At 41.1% G+C, this 25,838-nt stretch overlaps 1 protein-coding gene and 1 long non-coding RNA gene across 5 annotated transcripts in view; one reads left to right on the top strand and one right to left on the bottom strand.

The window, feature by feature from the left end:
* Positions 1-25,838, top strand: part of LOC141363029 (uncharacterized) — a 76,546-nt gene extending 50,708 nt beyond the window's left edge. For 2 of the 4 annotated variants that reach the window (XM_073865474.1, XM_073865475.1), the window contains 4 exons: positions 19,346-19,459; positions 20,256-20,606; positions 24,801-25,115; positions 25,510-25,838. In XM_073865474.1, coding sequence (XP_073721575.1) covers positions 19,346-19,459; positions 20,256-20,606; positions 24,801-25,115; positions 25,510-25,823 — 1,094 coding nt within the window. In that variant the 3' untranslated portion in view covers positions 25,824-25,838. Of the gene's footprint in view, positions 1-4,593; positions 4,819-8,549; positions 8,756-9,093; positions 9,406-10,454; positions 10,779-19,345; positions 19,460-20,255; positions 20,607-24,800; positions 25,116-25,509 lie in introns of those variants that run through there. The other 2 variants (XM_073865472.1, XM_073865473.1) reach the window with 2 other exon arrangements.
* Positions 5,854-7,303, bottom strand: LOC141363033 (uncharacterized). Its single transcript, XR_012368540.1, has 2 exons — positions 7,039-7,303; positions 5,854-6,576 (listed from the first exon to the last, which is right to left on the bottom strand). It is a non-coding gene; the product is annotated as an uncharacterized lncRNA (long non-coding RNA).

Below are 25,838 nucleotides of genomic sequence, written 5' to 3'. Positions count from 1 at the left end.
ATTTGGTTAAAATGCAATGTCTGTTACTGTATTGCGAAAAATGCCAAGATTATGGGACCATATCTTTAAAATGCTGATGTAAATAAGTCTGATGTTTGGCATGGTAATAGAAACGGGCACTGAGTGTGACCCTGCATTGAAATATTAAACGCACCCCAGAGGGCAACTGGGATATAGCACCTCAAATATGGTTTAAAATGCAATGTCTATTAACTGTATTGTCAAAATTACCAAGTTTATGTGACCATAACTTTAAAAAGCTGCTGTAAATAAGTCTGATTTTTGGCATGGTGATAGACGTTTGGACTCAGTGTGACTCTGCATTGAAATATTAAACACACCCCAGAGGGCAACTGAGATATTGCACCTCAAATATGGTTAAAATGCAGTGTCTGTAACTGTATTGTCAAAATGCCAAGTTTATGGGACCATAACTTTAAAATGCTGCTGTAAATTATTCTGATTTTTCCTATGGTGATAGACAGGAGCACTGAGTGTGACTCTGCATTGAATTATTAAACGCACCCCAGAGGCCAACTGAGATATTGCACCTCAAATTTGGTTAAAATGCAGTGTCTGTAACTGTCTTGTCAAAAATGGCAAGTTTATGGGACCATAACTTTAAAATGCTGCTGTAAATAAGTCAGATTTTTGCTATGGTGATAGGCAGGAGCACTGAGTGTGACCCTGCATTGAGATATTAAACGCACCCCAGAGGCCAACTGAGATATTGCACCTCAAATATGGTTAAAATGCAGTGTCTGTAACTGTATTGTCAAAAATGCCAAGTTTATGAGACCATAACTTTAAAATGCTGCTGTAAATTATTCTGATTTTTGCTATGGTGATAGGCATGAGCACTGAGTGTGACCCTGCATTGAGATTTTAAACGCATCCCAGAGACCAACTGAGATATTGCACCTCAAATATGGTTAAAATGCAGTGTCTGTAACTGTATTGTAAAAAATGCCAAGTTTATGGGCCCATAACTTTAAAATGCTGCGGTAAATAAGTCTGATTTTTCCTATGGTGATAGGCAGGAGCACTGAGTGTGACCCTGCATTGAGATATTAAACGCACCCCAGAGGACAACTGAGATATTGCACCTCTAATTTGGTTAAAATGCAGTGTCTGTAAATGTCTTGTCAAAAATGGCAAGTTTATTGGACCATAACTTTAAAATGCTGCTGTAAATTATTCGGATTTTTGGTATGGTGATAGGCAAGAGCACTGAGTGTGACTGTGCAATGAAATATTAAACGCAGCCCAGAGGGCAACTGAGATATAGTACCTCAAATTTGATTAAAGTGCAATTAATTTAACTGTCTTGTCAAAAATGCCCAAGTTTATGGGACCATAACTTTAAAATGCTGCTGTAAATAAGTCTGATTTTTGGTATGGTGATAGGCAGGCTGAGTGTGACCCTGCATTGAAATATTAAACGCACCCCAGAGGGCAACTGAGATATAGCACCATAAATTTGGTTAAAATGCAATGTCTGTTACTGTATTGCGAAAAATGCCAAGATTATGGGACCATATCTTTAAAATGCTGCTGTAAATAAGTCTGATGTTTGGCATGGTGATAGAAAGGGGCACTGAGTGTGACCCTGCATTGAGATATTAAACGCACCCCAGAGGACAACTGAGATATTGCACCTCTAATTTGGTTAAAATGCAGTGTCTGTAAATGTCTTGTCAAAAATGGCAAGTTTATTGGACCATAACTTTAAAATGCTGCTGTAAATTATTCTGATTTTTGGTATGGTGATAGGCAAGAGCACTGAGTGTGACTGTGCATTGAAATATTAAATGCAGCCCAGAGGGCAACTGAGATATAGTACCTCAAATTTGATTAAAGTGCAATTAATTTAACTGTCTTGTCAAAAATGCCCAAGTTTATGGGACCATAACTTTAAAATGCTGCTGTAAATAAGTCTGATTTTTGGTATGGTGATAGGCAGGCTGAGTGTGACCCTGCATTGAAATATTAAACGCACCCCAGAGGGCAACTGAGATATAGCACCATAAATTTGGTTAAAATGCAATGTCTGTTACTGTATTGCGAAAAATGCCAAGATTATGGGACCATATCTTTAAAATGCTGATGTAAATAAGTCTGATGTTTGGCATGGTGATAGAAACGGGCACTGAGTGTGACCCTGCATTGAAATATTAAACGCACCCCAGAGGGCAACTGGGATATAGCACCTCAAATATGGTTTAAAATGCAATGTTTATTAACTGTATTGTCAAAATTACCAAGTTTATGTGACCATAACTTTAAAAAGCTGCTGTAAATAAGTCTGATTTTTGGCATGGTGATAGACGTTTGGACTCAGTGTGACTCTGCATTGAAATATTAAACACACCCCAGAGGGCAACTGAGATATTGCACCTCAAATATGGTTAAAATGCAGTGTCTGTAACTGTATTGTCAAAAATGCCAAGTTTATGGGACCATAACTTTAAAATGTTCCTGTAAATAAATCAGATTTTTTCACGAGGATAGACAGCAGCACTGGGTGTGACCCTGCAGTGAAAGTTTAAACGCACCCCAGAAAGCAGCTCAGATATAGTGCCAACAACTGAGCTGACAATGCAATTCGTCTTTAAAGTAATTTGAGAGTGCTATGTAATAAGAAATAATTTGTTTAATAAATGCACATTGAGTTTGATGTTGTGTCATTACGTCTTGTAAAGTATAAACAGCTACAATAAGTATCAGAGAACCAGAATCAAAATAAGCTTTATTTGCCAATTATGCACACTTGCACAAGAAATGTATTTTAGTTTGGTACTTACAGACAAACAGTATATAGATAAACAGCAAATAGCAACATTTAATGTAAAATTAGAAATTAAAACAAATAATATAGATAAGAAGCAAGTGAGAGAGTTATTTACAAATATCTATAAGGACTGTATATAAAACTGTATATAATGTATATTGTACTGTGTATTTACACAGTTAACCCTATTAAACCCTAGTGTGGGATATTGCACTATACAATACTGCATTTTAAAACAGCAAGGTCGGAGCAAATGTGCTACTGTAACTGCTTAAGGTGAAGATGTCTTGTGGAAAAAAAATTCTGGCACAGTAAATTTGAAAATGTTGAGAGGGAGTGATAGGGGCTTTTCAGGAAATCTACTCTCATCTCCACAGTTTGAAGCAACAGGCTCTCTAAGCTTCTGTATGTATAGATTCATCAATTCTAGAGTCAAACTTCAAACAAACACGCATTAGCAAGCACGCACCCGCGCACACACACTGGCACACGCGTGCCGCACACACACACACACACACACACACACACACACACACACACACACACACGCCCGCGCGGCCCCACACACATACACACCCTCGCGCACTCTCTCTCTCTTTCTCACACACACACACACACACCCGCGTGCTCACACACACACAAATGCACGCACCCGCGAGCACACGCATACTCGCAAGCACGCCCGCGCGGCGCGCGCGCACACACACACACACACACAGACGCACATCCACACACACGCATATCCACACACACACACACACACACGCAAGCACCCACACAAACATCACAAAGACATATATATTAAGATGATCCATTAATGCAATCCAAAGACGACAATGTAAATTTACAACATATTAGTGTATCTTTACATTCTGACTATCCGTGTTCTTTCATAACTCTGTTATTCTGTTTATTTTCAAATGTATATTACTCTCACAGTAACAAAAGAAACATGATCACTCAAAACAGCACGAATAAGAGATATTGCGCTACGGTCCCTAAGCTGTGCGTGAAAAAGAAACTGCAAACGCGGAAGGGTCGCGTCTTTTAAGGTGGAACGAAAAGCGTCAATAAGAAGCTGCGAATAAGAAGCTAGATTCAGCCTCGTTAAACAGTTGTTGTTTTAAACATTGTGTGACTGTGAACATTAAAACATGACATTGTCATAACGTTTAAAAATGGTAAAATGTAACATTCCTCTAACGTTGAGACAACACAAAAACGTTCTTAGAACGTCAAGAAAACTGGACACTTTTAACGTTGGCAGAACGTTTTTGGGAACGTAAAGAACTTTCGGGGAACGTTCTTAGAACTTTTTTCTGTTAGCTGGGTTTCCTCCTCGAATTTGCACCATGGAAGAGAAGAAACCCGAAGGAGGACGCAAAAAATAGTTTTTAAGTCGCTGAGAAGAGGAGAAAATTGTCAGAATAATGTGAACAAACCAGCGTCGTTATTGGAGAAACATTTCAACGCTGGAGAGCAATGAAGGAACAGAGAGGTGTCAAGACAGACGCGCAGGTCGCAAAAATTCTCTTCGACAGGTAACAGTGATGATTCTTTCTTTGTGGAGTAATTGTTGTACTGTTATTCAGGTATATCGACGTTGTTCTTGTACTGTATTTGTAAGTGACCAGTCTGCTACATGCTAGTTGAAATGGGAGTAGGGAGCGTCGACTGATCTAACTTTACGTCTTATGTGTTTATTATCATATCTTTTCACATAATGAATCCACTGACGCGACACTGCATATGTCAGTGGTAAACAAACACTCGTGTTCAAATACTCGTGCACGAGTTATGGAAGGCGTTCCCTTGAAATGAGCTGTGAAGGAGGGAGGCTGTTCTTACGCATGCGCTTATTTAAAAAAACTCAGTAACGGTCTTTGGATTCTCAGTCGGCGGAAACATCCTCTTTTGCTCCTTTAAACCTAGTAGTTACAAATGAGCATGAAAAATATCGCCCATTACTAGCGTCAACATGAAGAAGAGCTCTTTACTTTTCATCATCCTTTATTTGTGCATCAACAGTAAGTTAATTTAGTAACGTTTCTGCAAGACTTTCTCTTCTCTACAAACCGAAAGTACACACGATGTTTACAGGACGCAATAATACTTTATTTAAAATTGGTAAACACCCAACTGGGAAATGTAATGATTGTAGTTGTGGAAATTAATTTTGTTCCATTTTATATTTCTTTAATTAATCATTTTATTCTATAAACATTGTGTGTGTTACACATATGCACTGAGCTATTATATTCACCTTATTCCGCCACGCCCCTTTTTAATTCTTCGCTCTTCCGCATTTTGTCAACCGACTTCCGCTGCTAATATGGCACAGTGCATTCGGTGGTTAGTTTGGGGGTTAGAAGATTGTTTGTAGTTCACTATAACTTTAGCCAAATGACAAATATCGCTACTGCTGTTAATGTTTTAAATTAGGAGCACGGAGAAAACTTCATAAGACGCTCGGATAGTCTTATATCGTCCCATCAATCGTCTCGTGGTTAGACGATATGAAGCGGCCGCGGCAAGTAACCTATGGGACATATTACCTCGTCCTGTCAGGAGTTGATGGATCAGCATTGGAAATTATTAAAGTACTTATGCCTACCAATATTTACACAGTGATTTCATCTTTTTTAAAGCAAATGTGCACCTTAGCCAGTCCAATAACTATTTCGTTTTTATGTGGTACCATGATAGAATTCATTTGCAAACTTGCCAACACTTATTCCTTCAAATCAGGAGACTAAATCCTTTTAAGTGGAATCTACAAAGCTCACATATGGTTTAAGAAATTCCTTACAGATAATATCTGATCACACTGTAAAGGTTTATATAACTGCATGGCAGGTTACATCTGATAACGTAGTAAATGTTTAATATAACTGCACAACATCTGATCATATTGTAAAGGTTTAATATAATTGCACAACATCTGATCACATTGTAAAGGTTTAATATAAATGCACAACATCTGATCACACTGTGAATGTTTAATATAACTGCACAACATCTGATCACATTGTAAAGGTTTAATATAAATACACAACATCTGATCACACTGTAAATGTTTAATATAAATGCACAACATCTGATCACACTGTAAATGTTTAATATCACTGCATGACATCTGATCACATATGAAGGTTTAATGTAACTTTACAACAGGTAAAGCAAGACCACCCTGCAATAAATTAAGACACAGCTTTATCGGAGTCATCAGGAGCTGATCCCAAGTGTTTATCTGGAAGGTGTATGTACTAGTAAAGTGCTTGGCGACTGTGTAATGGATGCAATATCAACCCTCTGTAAAGCTGACACAAAGATGGTTGTTTCTCAGCAGAGATATGTACATTTGTGCAAGCTCAACACATTGAAGCAGTTTCTCGGACAGGGTTAACAGGACTAGGATTTAATTATATTAGGACATTTTAGTTTTTACAAACAAACCCTACAAAAAAACAAGACTGGTGCGCATCTTGTGACAAAACAATGGCACTCTTATATGTTGATGTATGTCAGTAAAAGGTGTTTTTAAATTATTGTAGCTCAAATATGCATTTTAGCCTGGGACCAGCATAAGCCCTGTCAGGGAAACTGCACCATTGTTTTCCCATATCAGATGTAGGTTGCTTCAGGTTGAGTTATGATTTTAAAGTGTAGTTGTGGTCAGAGACGGATGGATCCTCCCATTGTGTTTCTGCATCACAGTTTAGGAACATGTTGATTGTATCATCCATCCTCACAGTTGTCCACTGCATCACTACACATCAATGCATCTGTGAAAACAATATAACCATAAACATTTTTATGTTAGTATTTAAAATAAACTTGCATCATGAGAATTAATATATAAATGGCGCCCATACTTAAACAGAACAGTGTGTAAGAGAGAGAGATGCATTAAATAGAGACAGTAACATACACACAACCTTTAACTTCAGTGTTAAATAATACGTTGTTTAATAGGTCATTATCAATATCTGAATGAGAAATGAACTGACATTCTAGCATCTGAAATCTCAGTAACTTGTAGGAATCACGTGGGCTACTGTAAGAATGCAATGTACTATTATATCTCGTTGTACTATCGTAAATATAAAAATATAGGTGGACAATTAAAACCATTCAAATAGTTGCATTTTATAAACTAACGTTACTGATCTTAAGTGTATTTGTAGAACGGACTTCACAAATCTAACTTTAGGCGAACGAGCACAAAGTTAGCTAAGATAGCTTACATGAAACTGGCCACCTTTTCAACACCCGGCGTGGTTTAAAGTTTCCGGAACATCGTGGTCGAACCATTACTTGGGATAAGGGTGTTCCTCAGTTTGCTTAAAATTGGTAAGAAAGAAACATAAAGGCGCTCGAGTGAGCTTTTTAAGCTTAACGCGTCGCCTTCAGTCACTGCATCAGCTGCTCATCGTCTATGCGGCCGGAAGAACGTTGACAAAATGAGCGAAATGGCGCCGCCCTTGTTGTCGTGAAAAATAAGGTGAATAGAAATGAGGTGTTTGTGTTTGAGAGTGGGGGGTTGCTGAGAGAAAGCAGTTTGTGTGTGTGTGTGTGTGTGTGTGTGTGTGTGTGTGTGTGTGTGTGTAGAGGCTGCAAGGGGGGATTAGCTAGGAATCTGCATCTGATAATCATTCAAGATAAAAGGGGCCTAAGGGAAAACATACTGAACAGATGTTTTTTAATGATGATAAAAGTGTTTGCTTAGAAGTAGTATTGCAGTAAAAGATTTAATATGTGTTTATCTATCTAAAGAAGTTAATGTGTGCCTTATTCATATAACCAATTTTACGAATAATGAAATTATGTCATGATATTGAAATGTGTTCTACATAATAATCACTTTTATCTTACAGTTTGTTTTTTATGAAAAATGAATGTTTTATTAATGATTTGTTTTTAAGAAAGCATTATAAAATGCTATGTGAAGTCAATCATATGTAAAGTGGAAAAGTACTGGGGGGAGAAGAGACAAACTGCAGGACTCTCAAAGTTGGGGGAGAGCAGTTGTTTTTTCCTTTGTCTGTGTGTTTATCTTTGCCTATAGGCTTAAATTGGGTGTGGTGAGGGAGTCAGATTCACGAGGAAAAGCAGCCTTTGTGGGTGGAGATTCTAAGAAGAAGATCGACGTCACATACTCTATAAATAATTGTTTTCCCAAATGCTGGGGGTTAGTTGCTTGCCGTTTGTGGCCTTGAAACAACCCGGCGCGCTGTAAACTTTTTCATATCTGATCAATAAATATTCAATTTAGATATTTGTGTCTTTCCTCCAATTATGAACATGCAGATGGTCGCCTTAAAGTCCAACATAGTCAACAAGAAACTGTTCAACATGTTCTGCTTCACTGTAGAAAATACAATAAAGAAAGATGTCAGTTTATTCAGTCATTAAAGAATGTTGATCACAAAGACTTTTCTATAGCAGGTACTCTAGGGCAGTGTTTCCCAACCCTGGTCCTCGGGCACCCCCTCCCAGAAAGTTTTAGATGTCTCCTTATTTAAAACACCTGATTCGACTCATCAGCCTCTATCTTAAATAGTAAACATGTCTCCCTAACAAGCTGATGATTTAAATCAGGTGTGTTAAATAAGGAGACATCTAAAACTTTCTGGGAGGGGGTGCCCGAGGACCAGGGTTGGGAAACACTGCTCTAGGGGAAAAGAAAATGTGTGACTACATCATTACATTTATAAGAGAAACAATACATTTTTTCTTTATCTTTTTATTATCTCAGGTATCTCATACACATGTATCTGGTACACACTTCAGTCCAGTTAGTGGTAATGCACCTACTAGTTGGTTTGCCAACCGCCAATAAACACCAAAGAAGAAGAAGAAGCTCAAAGAAGAAGAAGCAGCAGCGTGCTTCGAAATCGCCCATTACTAGCGTCAACATGAAGAAGAGCTGTTTCCTTTTCATCATCTCTTTTTGCATCATCGGTAAGATAATTTATTAACATTTCTGCAAGACTTTCTCTTCACTACAAACCGAAAGTGCGCACAATGCTTATATTAACTTGTTAAACTTATATTAATGGGTTTGGATTCGTGAACATACTTTAGGGTACAGATTAAGATATTTCTTAAAATACTTTCCCCGTTGTTTTCTTCTGTTTATGTCATCATCTCTTGGCAGATTGACTTTAATACACAGATAACCTGACTTCATATTTAGTGTAGGCTACAACAAAATATATTAATGATCTTAATTTAATCTTTATACTGCCAGTGTTATAGATGTGAGTTTAATCTCTGACTCTTTCTCTTTGTATTTGCAGGTGTTGTTACAGATGAGTCTGTGTCAGTGTATGAGGGAGATTCTGTTACTTTACACGTTAATACTATAATACAGAGAAATGATACGATCGAGTGGAGGTTTGGAGATGAACAGGACCTCATAGCTAGAATCTACAGGAAGACCAATTCACTCAGACTATATGATGATGTTCTTGATGGGAGATTCAGAGACAGACTGAAGCTGAATAATCAGACTGGAGATCTCACCATCACAAACATCACAACTCAACACACTGGACTTTATCGACTGGACATAATCAATGAGAAGATCACAAACAAGACATTCATCATTAGTGAGTATCTCAAGCTTTACTTTAATAATTATCTACATCATTATTCAGCAGCATAAATAAAATATACATTATGCAGTAATAGATGGACTTTAAACTGTCTACAATCTTTAAATTTTTCTGTTCTGTTTTATAAGTATTTTACATTGTGTCCTTTCACTCGTGTAACTGTGAAAAGTGCTATACAAATAAACCTGAATTAAATTACATGTATATTTGTAAATGTGATATTAATGTTTTTTGTGATGTTAAAGCATTCAGTGTTAAAATGATCACATCAGTAAAGTTAATGTAAGATAAATAAAAACTGTCCTATAACTCACATCTTCTTTATGACAAACTAACAATAACCAGCTGATATTATTTTAGCTTTCATTATTGTGTTTATCATTCTTCAAATAAATTTTACAAAAACCTTACATTTCTCCAGTATTCTTTACATGTTAAACAATACTTCATTAATCTCTTCTCATATCAGATTGATTAATGTGGGTCATTAAGGCATACGTCCCAATTCACTTAATATAATATGGGGAAGTATAGACATGTAAGTGCATCTGTGCATTGAAAGATTTGGGACATACTAAATCTAAATCTGAATATTATACAGTAATATAACAGGTAAACTTAGGAAGTGTGAATGTGTCTATTTTTATTGGCTTAATTTACAAGATTAACAATGAATATAAAAAACAATATTAACAGGGAGGGAGGACAGAAATTATATTATATAAACATATCAAGTATAAGCTACAAAACATTCACAGCTGTATACTTATGCGTATAACAGCACAGTTAAAAACATCTTCAGGGGATCTGATCACAGGTGAGACAGATTATTGTTTTTAACATGTAGTAATTTATTTAAAATGTATAATATACATAATATATAACTAGATGTATTACTGCAGAATCAGATTAACACAACAACAATAATGAAATAAACAAAAACAAAATTTGTGTTTACACCTGCGTTCAGTGCTGTCTGTTTAATTTTATATTGAATGTGACGTCTCTGTTCATGAGTTTGTCTCTTTCTGTTTGTTTTTCAGATGTGTCTGTTGATACAGATAAAGTGAAGACAGTGATGATGGGAGATTCTGTCATTATAGTCAATAATGTTATCAAGAAACCGGGAGATGAGATGATGTTGAGGAGTCAACACAACAACTCTCTTGTAGCTGAAATAAATGATACTGTCTTAACTTATAATGTTAATAATGTGAGATTCAGAGACAGACTTCAGGTGGATTATCAGACTGGAGATCTCATCATCACAAACATCAGACCTGAGGACTCTGGATCTTATGAAGTAGATATAACTGTCGGCAACAATTCGTATACTATACACAGATCATTCAATGTTAATGTCAAAGGTGAGTAGATCACTTCAGTATAATAAAGATTATTTTACCAAAGTTTTATCTTAGTTTAGATAAAATGTTACACTAAAACAAGTTTTAAGTGTAAGAAACAATGTGTCAAGTAAATCTCACAGTAAAAGTGCAGTCAGTCAGTATTTGTTTATATTTTACCGTCTCATCTTCATGTCAGTGCTGTTAGACACAAATATATCAACTTTCTTTATTCTTACACTAGAGTTTTTTTTAAAGCTGCTCTATGCGTTTACGGCGTTTTTGTCAAACAGCGACCCCTAGAGTCGCTGGAGAATACTTGCAACTGTCGTAATTTCCCACTCTAGTACTCCAAAGATAATGACCAGGTAATGTTTCACAATTTCATACAAATATTAGGCTACTGCATATTCTACTAAACTACATATGATGGTAATAGGATAATAAGAAGTTTATTCCATGTGTAGAGTGCATATAATAATAAAGTACCGCGTTTCCTCGCTTATAACGTTTTTACATGATTGCAGCTAAATCACAAGTAAACATTACAAAATGCCATGACAAAGTTAATTGTGTACGTTGCATTATTTCATAACATTGTTCGTTATAATGTCACTATACATGATTATTGCTATTTATCATAATAGTTTGCAAATTGTGCATGTTTACACTATTTACAACCTCTAGACTTATTTATGTCCTGATAATTATGTGAGATATTGAAAACTGTTCGCATGACATACTACAAGCAAGCGCAACAACATACAACATAGACCGCAAACAAGTTTACAAATAAGAGATTTACTTACTAGTCCATCAACAAGATCGCCAGATCAGCATCCCTCCAGTGCTGTCTTTTAGCTCACGCCAACGAGTAAAAACCTGACCGAGTGGGACTCTTGTCCGGTTCCTAACGCGGTCAGATTCTCTTTTCCTTTTCCTACTCACTTCCAAACGTGCTTTCTTAACTTTTAAATCGTTTAGCATCACGTCTCAAATTGGCGCGTGCAGTTGTTGTTATAGGCTTGATCGACTTCATGCAGCGCTGCAAGATCATTCTCACGGTACTTTGACATCATCCGGCGGTCGGTTCTTGCAGCGCCACACAAAGTCGAACAAGCCTAAAGTGTGTGACGTCGTTCCCGTAAAGCAAGTCGTGATTCTCACGAGATTTGTCAGGGGCGGTTCTCTCAAGCTTGCATTGGTGGTTTTGGTAGCGGCGTCCTCCCCGAGCTTCAACAGGAGGATGATTCGCCTTACTATGACTTTGTTTACCACCGAAATAACTTTGAAGCTGTTATATTAAGGTAAAATAACTGCATAGTGTGTCTTTAAAGTGCTTACAGACATGAACACATATGTTGAACATCACAATCATTCATTCATTACAGCTGATGTTAGAGGTTTATCATCATTGACTTTAAATTAGATATGTTGCTAACTCCGCTGTCGCGGCTGACTTTTTGGTTCCGCTCAACGAAACTCAAGATTTTCTCAGGCGGCGCGCAGTGATGTGGAAAATAAAGGTTCCCTTTCAGTCGGTCACTACGACGTCACGTTGTGACCGACGAATTGGGAGCTCGCTTAGAGAGACCAATCTGCTTCGAATACTACTAAAACGCCAATGAACTTGGCATTGAGATATTTGCATAATGCTGGCGCCGCCCCGCCAGGTGCGTATATAAGGCGCACGTGCAAATAGGGAAATCAGCTTTTTATCGCTTCGAAAGCCGGCAGTATCTGCTACTGAGAAGCTACTTCACTCTGTTGGGATCGATTGCGGAAGTTGGTTGGACTGGCAGTACCACAGCGGACGCTTCGCAGTATTCCACAGGCTCTGCATCTTTTTTGTTTGTTTGAGTTTAGTGTGTGCGTTGCCTTCCCTGTGCGCATCATCAACTGAGCATCTGAGTGAATTTCCCTAAAAGAGTGATACGAGAGAGCTTTGTGCCTTGTTAAAGGCAGCCACTCTCTCGTATATCCGGACATTAGCGTCCTTTTCAGGATGGCTTTTCGTCCGTGCGATCTTGGATGCGGGAAGTATATGGGTCCGAAGGACGGTCACGAGCGTTGTCTTTCGTGCTTGGGCATCGAGCACGCTGAGGCAGCGTTCGCTGAGGGTAAGTGTTCTCACTGCGAGGACATGTCCCTTGTGGATTTGCGGAGACGGTTGTCTTTCCTCCGGGAAAAACGCAACCCACGTCCGACGAGCTCTGATCGCCGCCACGGTGCGGCTGTGAAGCTCTCGAAGGATGATCTCCGCATCACTGTGCTGAACCGGGCAGGGGATTCGTCCTCTGCCTCTCAGCCTCCTCATCCACAGCCGGTTGATGCGCCGATGGAAACTTCAGAGTCGTGTTCTACGATGTCTGTTGGATCTGTCGTGCCTCCCTCCGGGTCCACGGAGACCGCAGCATCCGAGGGTGGGCCCTCTACCTCTGAGGATCTGGATGTCCTCCCCCCTTCCGGACGGGTCGTGACGCCGGATTTCGATCCAGAGATGGTGGCCGTGCTCTCTCGAGCGGCGGAGACCGTCGGGTTGGAGTGGGTTCACCCCCCACAGCCCGAACCGTCCCGCCTGGATGATTGGTTCTTTGGAGCTGCCCGGGTTTCACAACCCTCTCCGCCGGTACCTTTCTTCCCCGAGGTGCACGAGGAGCTGACCAGGACCTGGAGGTCGCCGTATTCTACCCGTTTACGGCCGTTTCAGCCCTCCCCCCTCACCTCCCTCACCGATGGAGCCGCTAAGGGCTATACGGGAATCCCCCCCGTGGAGCGTGCGGTTGTGATGCAATTGTGTCCGGCCACCGCCTCCACCTGGAAGGATCGCCCAGCCCTCCCCTCCCGGGCTTGCAGACAGTCTTCCGGTTTAACGGGGGCTGCCTATCATGCATGTGGAGAGGCGGCTTCAGCCCTGCACGCTATGGCGTTGCTACAGGTCCACCAGGGCCAAGGCCTTGAGAGATCTGCACGAGGGAGTACACGACTCGCCTGTGCTTTCGGAGCTCCGGGCCGCTACGGATCTGGCCCTCCGTGCTACGAAGGTCACGGCACAGGCGATCGGTCGTGCGATGTCCACGATGGTGGTCCAGGAACGCCATCTGTGGCTCTGTCTGGCCGACATGACGGATGCAGAAAAGAACAAGTTCTTGGATGCGCCCGTATCCCAGGCAGGCCTGTTCGGCGAGTCGGTGGAGTCGTTTGCCCAGCAGTTCTCCGCCGCCCAGAAGCAGACGGAAGCGATCGCTCAGATCATGCCCCGGCGCAAGCGACCTGCATCTCGCCCCCCAGCGCCGGCGGCCCCGTCTGCTCCTCGCCGAGGGCGCCCTCCGGCGGCTGCCTCCGCCCCCCCCGCTAGAACGTCTTCTAGACCACGGAGAGGGAACAGCCGTCGGCAGCCCGCCCCGCCCGCACCACCCGCTTCCCGTGGCAAACGGAAATCGAAGGGGCCCTGAGACGGGCGACCTGGAGTTGGATGGGATCACTCTACGGGAGACGGTGACGGCACCGCTCCTTCCACCGGTAGAGGGCCGGGTGGAAAATCTTTTGTTTCGTTTTGTTTCTGTTCCGCCGGCTTCTCAGCCGGCACCCACAAAACCACAAAAAGAGTGCATTCCTATTCCTTCTCCAGGTCTCCAGAGGATCGAGAGAGATGTGAGCGGGCAGTCAGATGCTCTTCCTCCCTCTCCTCTGTCGCCAGTGGGTGTTCTGAGGAGTTCGAGCTCTCCCCTTCGGAGACCGGACCACCAGCAACCCCTTCGGAGTCTGCGTCCTCAGCTGAGGAGACCGGACGACCGTTTACTTCAGCGGGCTCAGGTCAGTGTCACACACACACATACTGTAGATGCTTATGCTGTCACGGCAGACGCACCGGCAGTCCCGCCTGTCCCGCCTCGCTGCCCCGCCGCGGGTACACCGGTAGTGCCGTTAATTCCTCTCGTACGGTCCCTGGGGGCTTGGCTTCAGCTTCCCAGTCCGTCTCGTTGGGTTTTACGCACGATCCGCCTCGGTTACGAAATTCAATTCAATCGGCACACTCCCAAATTTGCGGGCATACGTTTCACCACGGTGAAAGCGTCCGTTGCACATGTACTGCGTGCAGAGGTCGAAGTCCTGCTGGCGAAGGACGCGATCGAGCCGATCCCTCTTACCGAGATGAGATCGGGTTTCTACAGCCCGTATTTCATAGTACCCAAGAAAGGCGGCGGGTTACGACCGATTTTGGATTTGCGTGTCCTGAACAAATCTCTTCAGAAGAGGTCTTTCAGGATGATTACACCGAAACAAATTTTCAGTGCAATACGCCCCCAAGATTGGTTTGCAGCGATAGACCTGAAAGACGCATACTTTCATGTGTCCATTCTCCCTCGTCACCGACCGTTTCTCCGGTTTGCGTTCGAGGGGCGGGCATATCAATACAAAGTACTACCGTTCGGGCTGTCTCTCTCTCCCCGTGTGTTCACGAAAGTAGTAGAGGCGGCGTTAAAGCCCCTCAGAGAGAGCGGTGTTCGCATTCTGGCTTACCTCGACGATTGGCTTATAATAGCGCATTCTCGGCGGACGCTGTGCGAACACAGAGATCTAACACTTCAACATCTCGCCCGTTTGGGTCTTCGGGTCAACTGGGAAAAGAGCAAACTCTGCCCCACGCAGAGGATCTCTTTTCTCGGTATGGAACTGGACTCGATCGATTTATCGGCGCGTTTAACAGAAGAGCGCGTCCAATCAATTCTGACTTGCCTCGGTTCATTCCGAGGGAAGAATGCGGTCCCTCTGAAACAATTTCAGAGACTCCTGGGGCGTATGGCAGCAGCAGCGGCCGTGACACCGCTCGGGCTGCTCCATATGAGACCGCTTCAGCGTTGGCTTCACGATCGAGTCCCGAGGAGAGCGTGGCGCGCTGGCATCCATCGTGTAACCATTACACCTGCGTGTCGCCTAACATTCCCCCCGTGGTCAGACCCCGCGTTTCTCAGGGCCGGCGTGTCCATGAGACAGGTCTCCCGGCATGCTGTTGTGCACACAGATGCCTCCGACACGGGCTGGGGAGCCACGTACGACGAGCTCACGGCTTCGGGGGTGTGGACAGCACCCCAGTTGCATTGGCATATCAATTGCCGCGAGTTATGGGCAGTATATCTGGGACTCGTACGCTTCGCTCAGGAGCTGCGAGGGAAGGATGTACTAGTACGCTCAGACAACACTGCGACCGTAGCGTATATCAACCGTCAAGGCGGTTTGCGCTCTCGTCACCTGTCGCATCTCGCTCGTCATCTCCTCCTTTGGAGTCAGAAGCATCTGAGGTCCCTTCGTGCCATTTACATACCGGGCTCGCTCAATACAGCGGCAGACGCGCTTTCCCGAGCAGCGCGCCCCGGCGAATGGCGACTCCACCCCCAGACGGTCCAGCTGATTTGGAGGAAATTCGGTCGAGCGCAGATAGACCTATTTGCGTCACCGAACAATACCCATTGTCGCCTGTTTTATTCACTAACCGAGGGCAGCCTCGGCGTGGATGCGTTGGCACACAGCTGGCCGCGGGGCCTGCGCAAATATGCGTTCCCCCCAGTGAGTTTAATAGCACAGATTCTGTGCAAAGTCAGGCAGGACGAGGAGAGCCTTTTAATGATCGCCCCATATTGGACGACCAGGAATTGGTTTCCGGAACTAATGCTCCTCGCGACAGCCCCTCCCTGGCGGATTCCCCTGAGGAAGGACCTTCTTTCTCAGGGAGGGGGCACATTATGGCACCCGCGCCCCGACCTGTGGAATCTCCACGTTTGGTCGTTGAGCGCGCGCAAGGTTTAAGTGATTTACCCCAAGCGGTATCTAACACTATTGACGCGGCACGAGCTCCGTCTACGAGACGGGCTTACGCGTTAAAATGGAACCTTTTCGTCACCTGGTGCTCTTCGCAACGCGAGGACCCCAGAGAATGCCCTATTAACATTGTGCTTTTATATCTTCAACATAGGTTAGATGGTAGGCTGTCACCGTCCACTATTAAAGTTGATATCGCCGCTATATCTGCGCATCACTCACTTATTAACGGCAGATCAGTGGGCCAGCATGATTTGGTTGTTAGATTCCTGAGAGGCGCTCGCAGGCTAAACCCCTCGCGCCCTCCTTCTATTCCTCCCTGGGACCTGTCCATGGTGCTGAAAGCGCTACAGAGTCCTCCATTCGAGCCTTTGCAGTCTGCGAGTCTGAAGCTTCTATCCATGAAGGCTCTGACCCTACTAGCATTGGCCTCGGTGAAGAGAATAGGGGATTTACATGCATTCTCTGTTGACGATTCGTGCCTTCAGTTTGGTCCTTCTGTCTCGAGCGTGACCTTGAGACCCAGACCAGGCTACGTGCCCAAAGTTCCCACTACTCCTTTCAGAGATCAAGTGGTGAGCTTGCAAGCGTTGCCTTTGGAGCAGGCAAACCCAACCGAGGCTTTGTTGTGCCCCGTACGCGCACTGCGATTCTACGTGGACCGCACGCAAAGCTTCAGGACCTCAGACCAGCTCTTTGTTTGTTATGGTGGCCAGCAGAAAGGGAAAGCTGTCACTAAGCAGAGGATGTCTCATTGGATAGTTGATACTATCGCCCTGGCTTACAATTTGCAGGGCATTCCTTGCCCCTTTAATTTGAGAGCGCACTCCACTCGGAGTGTTGCCTCATCTTGGGCATTAGCTCGTGGTTCCTCGCTAACAGACATTTGTAGAGCTGCTGGTTGGGCGACACCTAATACGTTCATTAGATTCTACAATGTTCGTATCGAGCCTGTATCCTCTCGTGTTCTGTCCTCACCAGGGAGGACACGGAGAGCAGACTCGCAAGTCGGCTTGCAGCCTCCGACTGAGGCTCCAAATTGAGTTTCAGTATGGAAGGCTAACAGAGCAAAAATGCGTAATGGTTTGATTTGCTCTCTCCACTGCCTTGACAGCCTTTGTTGCGGAGCATTGGCTGTCAGCCTTTCACTAGCTGTATTCTTACGAACCTACGTGTTTGGCCAGGGCCCCACATTGTGTCCCAACGGGTTCCTTTGTGAGTATTATTCCGTGGGGTTAATCCTACCAGCCCACGTTTCCCTTAGCAGAGCACTGCTTTGCTTACACAGCCACGGCTGTCATTTATACCTCAACTACGGTTGACTTTCGTCCACCATTAGCCCTTAACGGGGCGGTGGCTTCCGCAGCGTCCCTATACCGCTCAGTTAGGGCGCTTCCCAGTCGCTGGCACTACTGTGGGGTTAAAGGAACATCTAGTGCCCGGCCTTCTGCCTTGAAACCTAATTCTCCTATCCTTAAGTGGAACCGGAGGGCTTTAAGCAGACACTGGAAGAGGTCAGCCCCTAGTGGCGTTTTAGTAGGGTTTCCCAATTCGTCGGTCACGACGTGACGTCGTAGTGACCGACTGAAAGGGAACGTCTCGGTTACGGATGTAACCCTCGTTCCCTGAAGGAGGGAACGGAGACGTCACGTCCCGTCGCCACAGGTGCTGCCACCTGCTGTTTAGGCCGGTCACCTTCCGGCTTTCTCAGCGAACAGAAGCTGATTTCCCTATTTGCACGTGCGCCTTATATACGCACCTGGCGGGGCGGCGCCAGCATTATGCAAATATCTCAATGCCAAGTTCATTGGCGTTTTAGTAGTATTCGAAGCAGATTGGTCTCTCTAAGCGAGCTCCCAATTCGTCGGTCACGACGTGACGTCTCCGTTCCCTCCTTCAGGGAACGAGGGTTACATCCGTAACCGAGACGTTTTGTTGGTTTGTTGATGGCGAAATTTCTGAGTTTTTATTGTTAACATCACCTGAAGAAGCATAGGTACCTTTTCGTTTTCAGTCACCACCTTTCATGTTTAACTACTGGCCGTGCGAGCTCGCCAAAGTCTGTTGTTTGTAAAATCATCGCTGTTTTTGCTGAAGTTGAGTAAAGACATTCTTGAAATTGTAAAGCCATTTAATTTAATTGCTAAACTACAAGTGAACGAAATTTTAATACATTTGAACGACTACCACAGGTGGTTTTACCTCTACCAAAATCTGCTTGAATGGACAAAGAATGTGAAGCAGCCATATAGCCATGTAGTAAATGTCTGTATAGACTGAATAAAGAGTGTTATTTGGTGTAATTAGTGGTTAGTTTTATTATATATCTGACTTTTTACAAGTAGAATATGTAGAGGATATATCAAACAGCTTATCCTGAAAGATTCAGGTCAATATCTTAAAAATTTTAAAAGTAATAGCAAAAAACTTCATATTTTTATGATTAGGTCACACATTTTCTTGAATTTTAATGGAAAACATGGGACAAAATAAAGTGATGATTTTCGAGTTTCAAATGCCAGTATTTTGTTATTCTTGAACCCATAAACATGATCTTGGTCTCATTTAAAAGATTTTTTCAAGCTCTTTCTATCTGAACAACTAGTTTTAGCATTTAACCATTTTGAAAATTTGAGCAACATACCTTTTTAAATATAATGAGATTCATATTTATTTATTCTGTTTAAATCAGATCTACTGTTGGTTTCTGATGTTTGTTTATGATCAGATGAACAGATACAGTAATGATTGTGTTTTTATCATTACAGAGCAGCGAGGTCTGTCTCCAGGTGCTGTAGCAGGAATATGTGTTTTTATCATCCTGCTTGCTGCTGCTGTTGTGTTTTACTGTTACCTTAAGATCAGTCAAACAAAACTATTGGGTAAGAATCATCTACAGTTGATAAAACAGAAGAAATATCACTTATTTTTATATTTATTCTGCTATAATAGAGATTGAATATAAAGGTGTTAAAATGTTTCTAAATGTTTCAAATGCAGTTTGTGTTTGTGATGATTTTGTTGGGTTTTATTCAGATATCAAACAGCATTATTATACACACACTTCAATAAAACATAGCTTATGTCATTTTAGACTGAAGAAGGGGATGATGAAAAAATAAATGTAACTAAACCTATTTATTATTTGTATGTTATGTAAGGTATAATGTAAAGACTGCTGGTTGTTATCGCAGAAATAAGCGTTATTAAAATCATAATCATGATTAATCATAATATTGTAACATGCGGGTCATCTGGTGTCAAAAAAGTTTTGTGTGTTAAGAAGAGATTGATTTAATGATCAACACTTTAAAACTGATCAGATTATGATCTTTGTTCATGACTTTAGTTCAGTGTTATATAAGATTATACTGATGTAATAACACATTAAATATATTCTGTAATGAGGTTCTGTGGTGATTAAATCTATTTTTGTAATAATAATTATATGTGCTGGATGTATAGTAGTGTTATTATTATGAATTTACTTTTCCATGATATCTTGTGAAACTTGAATAACACCATAAATATTTGAACAAATTTTAATATTGCTGAAACAGTTTGTTTTACAGCAGGTGTGTGATGTGGAGTAAATATTAATCAAATTAATCATCTTCATTTATAATCTGTGTTTTATGAGTGAGTTGATATTTTTTTCTTTCTGTGTCACATTGACAGATGAAAAGATTACTGTGGTGGCAGGACATCGTGCTGTTATACAGGCTGGTCTGAAAGAACTAAAGGAAGGTGATGAGATTGAATGGAGATTTGGACAAGGTCCAGAGATGAAATATCCTGTGATAATGTGGCCATGTAGATCTCCAGGTACTCTTATAGCTAAACGTGATAAAGAAGGCTTCAACACTTATAATGGTCCTGATGAGAGATTCAAGTACAAACTGAGTCTGGATCCTGAGACTGGAGATCTCATCATCAATGATGTCAGTAATAAACAATCTGGAGTTTATCAACTAAAACTCACCAGTGGTGGAAAAACCTCATACAAGAGATTAAAAGTCTTTGTCACAGGTGAGTAACTCAATCTTTTCAGTCTAATAATAATCTTTCATCTGCACTGAACTGTTTAATATATAATTTGTATAACCTGCGGTTAACAATTTCCAGTGTGAAAAGCCCTAGGTGTTTCCCATTGTCCACCCCTGCCCCCCCCCCCCCCCAAAAAAAAATACAATAATTGAAGTAGATGCAATTTTTATATTATGTTCCCATTTAATTAAAACCGTTTCTTTATTGAATTAAATCGTAGCGCTCTGAATTCTGTAAAATCCCACTCCCACATCCTTTGACATAGCAGCATATACGCACAACCGGCGCAACGTCATAGAATGTCTCTGAACAGGTTCACGCCCACTTTTGGGGGAAATCGCACTAGACGTTCCATTGACTTCCATTTAAAATAGCGGAACAAAGCAACCTTCGTACACAGCCGGCAGGCGTAAATAACTTATGAAATCACTCAGATTAAACATGTTGAGTAATTATCTGTTCACCCTGCCGGCCATAGAGCGCGAAAGATACATTAACACATTTAATTTGGTCAATATAAAAACATGTCTCTTTCATTCTCCCAGCATCAAATTTGTGTAACAACGCTCCCTATTGGCCAGAGGTGTCTTACCCGGACATTAAACACGTACCTCATCAAGTCAACAGGGAAGCAAGTGAATGATTTTACTTCGTATTTGAAAGTTACTTCGTATTTATTTATTATGTCTTTATATTTAGAGTAATAAGTGCACTTTTCCGTCCAGCCATACAACTAACTGGCTTAGCGATATTTCCAGCAATCACTGGATGGCGTTGTTACACAAATTTGACGCTGTGAGAATGAAAGGGACATGTTTTTATATTGACCAAATTAAATGTGTTAATGTATCTTTCGCGCTCTATGGCAGGCAGGATGGACAGATAAATACTCGACATGTTTAATCTGAGTGATTTCATAAGTTATTTACGCCTGCCGGCTGTGTTAAACCGTTGCTTTGTTCCGCTATTTTGAATGGAAGCCAATGGAAGCGCTGCTTTTTTAACCCCCGAAAAGGGGCGGTGACGAAATTTACAGTCAAGTTCCCGGATGTGCCGGTAGTCCGTATACACACTTTACTCATAACTGATCACCTGTACAGATACATCTGAGGAGCTTTTCGCTTCTGAAATCCTTGTCAGACAGTCAAGGTTTTTCGAGATGCTAAGATGGTTGTCAATGGGATATTATTTTGTTAAGAAGATGGTGGTTAAAAAGTTTGGTGAATGTCAGGCACAAAACACAGAGGATCCCAATGCAGTTAACAGAAGGTTTTATTTAAACAATAATGACAGCAAACAGACAATGGCACGTCTGGGCATAAAGCCACACCAGGGCAGACGGCTGAGACGGGGAACACACACAGGCACCAGAACGATGAACCACACACGTTCGGGCTCCGGCCAGACAACGAACGGTGGGAGGAAGTATGGAGACCCCGATACGGGGTAGGGTGCGTAGACCGCTCCCGTGAGCGCCGCGTCACGGAAGCCACTGGGACAGGGGTAAATCCTGCGGCGGGCAGAGGGAGAGAGAGAGAGCGTTAGAGACACTGATGAGAGAAGCTGGACAGCTCCAGTCATGAAGGACCTCTCCAGTGGACAGCGACAATGCCGCGATGAGTCTCCGCCGTAAAGTGATAGACCAGTCTATAAATCCAACAGAGGTTGAAGACAGTCCGTAACAGGCAGCAGAGAAACAGTCCAGAGAGCCGTCGAGTAATCAGAGTCCACAGGAAAACTCTCGGGTAGCAGTGAGCTCAGACTGGGGTAGGGAAAATAAATCCACAAACAAGAATCAGACACAAAACACGACTAGAAACTAGCGTAGCTAGAAATGGCGAGAACATACGCCGTGACAGACGAGTATATAGACACACTTTGACAAACTTTGACAATCTTAGACAATCTTGACAAACGAACTTGCAAAGACACACTAAACACACAGGGATTAAATACACAGACAAGATGACAGGATAACAAGCAACAGGTGAGGAAGACGAGAGAAGGTAATCACACTGAACAGGAACACCTGTGAGGGAAGCACACGTGAACCTGAAAAACACATACAAAAGACAACCACAATACAAACAAGACAAAACCATAAATATATTTATATATATATATAAATATATATAAATATATATACATGAAAACAGAACACATATACATGAAAACAGAACACTAGACTAAACAAGACATAAAAACAAAGACTGGAAAATGCAAGGGAGCGGGGATAAAGTCACAATGACAAGAGAATACAAGGGAGCGGGGAAAAGTCACAAGACACGAGAAAAGCGTGGTCTGATATGACAATACCAAAACCACGTTCTCCCACACAAAACATTTACTGTTAGGACCCTGCCATACAAAACTAGATATAATTACCAAACAAGATTATGGCAGAGTCCTCACAGTGAAAAGGTGATTTCGTTTCGCATTTTCTTCATTCATTTTTTTCAAATACTTTGAGTGACAGGTGTCATATTTCATTTATTTTTCTATGGGACATTTTTTCTACTCTGCTGAAAGTACAATGTTTAAAGAGCACCAATTATCTAATTCATGATTGTACATTTCCTTTAGTAAGTGTTTATTACATGTTAACAATATGCAAAAGGTTTAAACCCCAAAGTAAATGATGATTAGGGATACACCGAATTTTCGGCAACCGAAATTATTCGGCTGAAAATATCAAATTGTCAGATGACCTCAGAGGTATTTACGCCAATCACAATGTACAGATTAGTTGGTCAATCAGAGGACACAGAGCTTTTCATATCAATTAGTTTGTACAAAATCAGAATGGAAAATTTCACAAAGGTGCCAGAACTGTTATTACAATGAAATTACATTTAGGGCAAAATGTATCTATCAATTTTAGAAATCTTATTAAAGCTACTAACACTGTTTATGTACTGGTATGTACCCCTCCCTGTGTTACCTGGTTTTGCTGGTACCTTTCAGTAAATTAATTTGCTCCGAATAATGATATACAAAACTTAAAGTGAGAGATATTCACCAGATATGGCACAAAAAACACAACTAACTCAAAGCCTCAAGTTTAACCTTGTTTTATGTCATTGTTAGTAAGACGGCGTACATCAGGAGTGACATAATGTCACCCCAACAAAACAGCAATGTATAAGACTGAGAGCATAAAATGACACGTGAAAGATGTGCTTAAAAATCAGGCTTATGCCATCAAATATTCACTTTCAAAACATTAGCAGTGTGTTGTTAAAAAAAGAACTAGAACTTGTTTTATTTTTTTTACAGTAAGCTTATTCAAAATCTGAATCTTTTTTGTATTTTGAATTTTATTTTTCCCATTTAAATTTTTAGCAAATAAATGCAAATAAAACATTTTGTATGGAATTTGGCAGAAAAGTTTTTTGGTAGTTGATAGAATGAAACAAAATATTATAATTTTTACTTAAACACATACCTATAAATAGTACATTAAGATAATCTGAAAAGAGTCTTAATTTTTTCTACGGCTGTATATTTTACCTTTAAAGATGTAACTTCAGAAAGGGTACCACCCTTGAGTACTAATAAATGCTAGAAGCCTAAAATACTTACAATAGTCCACATGTTTTTTTTTACTTGCAATAGTTAGAGAACCCCTGATCTAATTTATCTGAAGGATTTTGTGAGATTCTGGCCAGCTTGTAGAACCCTTTAACTGTATTATCAACACAAGAAAGACACAGTGGTAATAAAATAAAATTTAATAACAAAGATAAAATAATCAAGAATAACTAAAACAGTACTAAATGATACTCAAATACTAAAGTATAGAAAATAGAAGTGAATTTATAGCAGAATGTTATATAAAAGAAAAAAATAATTAAAATAACACAGATGTTTGTCTTTGCTGTTGAGTCATATTTCAAATACACAAACAGGGAGCTTTACACAACAGATACACAACAGAAACTCAGATCCTTTAGTAGCAGCATTCTATTCTAATTCTCACTGTTAGGAGATTCATAAACTTCATCATCTAGATGTTATAGTTGTGTTTATATTTATATACTGATAGAGGATCTGAAAGATTGAGTTAATAAACAGAAATTCATTTATGAGAATATGAGCTGATGTTTATAATTACTAAATAAGACACTTAATAGATGAAAATAATTTCGTTTCTGTTTCTGTCTGCTGCTGTTACAGGTACAACAAAACTGACGGTGTATGAGGGAGAATCTGTCCGTCTGGAGACTAAATTTACAGACATACAGAGAGTTAATCTGATAGAGTGGACATGTCGATCTGAAGACTGTGTCATAGCTGAAATCAATCCTGCCAACAATATCTTCAGTACATATGATGGTGATGATGGTGAATTCAGAGACAGACTACACCTGGATCAACAAACTGGAGATCTCATCATCGATGACATCACATGGGGACACCGTGGATATTATACACTGAAGATCATCACAGATAGAGAAACTTACTACAGAGGACTCCTTTTGGCTGTCAAATGTGAGTAATTTAAAGGGATATTTCACCTAAAAATGAAAATTCTGTCATCATTTTCTCATCCTCATGTTGTTGTAAACCTGTATTAGTTTCTGTTTTCTGATGAACACAAAAGAAGATATTTTGAGAAATGATGGTAGCACACAGTTGACGGTATCCATTGAATCCCAATGCAATGTTTTGGTAAAAAAAATCTTGTTATGTAATGTTTTATAGGGGCTAAATGCTGCCCTATTGTAAATACTGATAGAGAATCTGAAAGATTGAGTTAATAAACAAAACTTAATTTATGAGAATATGAGTTGATGTTTATAATCAGTAAATAAAACACTTAATAGATGAAAATCACCTGAATTGATTTCATTTCTGTCTTTGTTTCTTTCTGCTGCTGTTACAGGGAATACAGTGTGTGTGGATGAGGGATATTCTGTTGATCTGAAGACTGATCTTAATGACATACAGAAAAATGATCTGATAATGTGGACATTTGGAGAAACTCTCATAGCTGAAATCAATCCTGCAAACAATATCTTTAGTACATATGATGGTGATGATGATCTATTCAGAGATAAACTGAAGCTGAATCATCAGACTGGAGATCTCAACATCAAAGACATCAGACAGAAACATGAAGGAGATTATAAACTGAAGATCATCAGAGATGGAGAAACATCATACAAGAGATTCACTGTTAGTCTTGGATGTGAGTAACTCAAATGTTTCAGT

Source organism: Misgurnus anguillicaudatus, unplaced genomic scaffold (genome assembly GCF_027580225.2).
Source record: "Misgurnus anguillicaudatus unplaced genomic scaffold, ASM2758022v2 HiC_scaffold_31, whole genome shotgun sequence".
Lineage (NCBI taxonomy): Eukaryota > Metazoa > Chordata > Actinopteri > Cypriniformes > Cobitidae > Misgurnus > Misgurnus anguillicaudatus.
The sequence above is the reverse complement of the archived record's forward strand: the minus strand, read 5'-3'. Positions and strand labels throughout refer to the sequence as shown.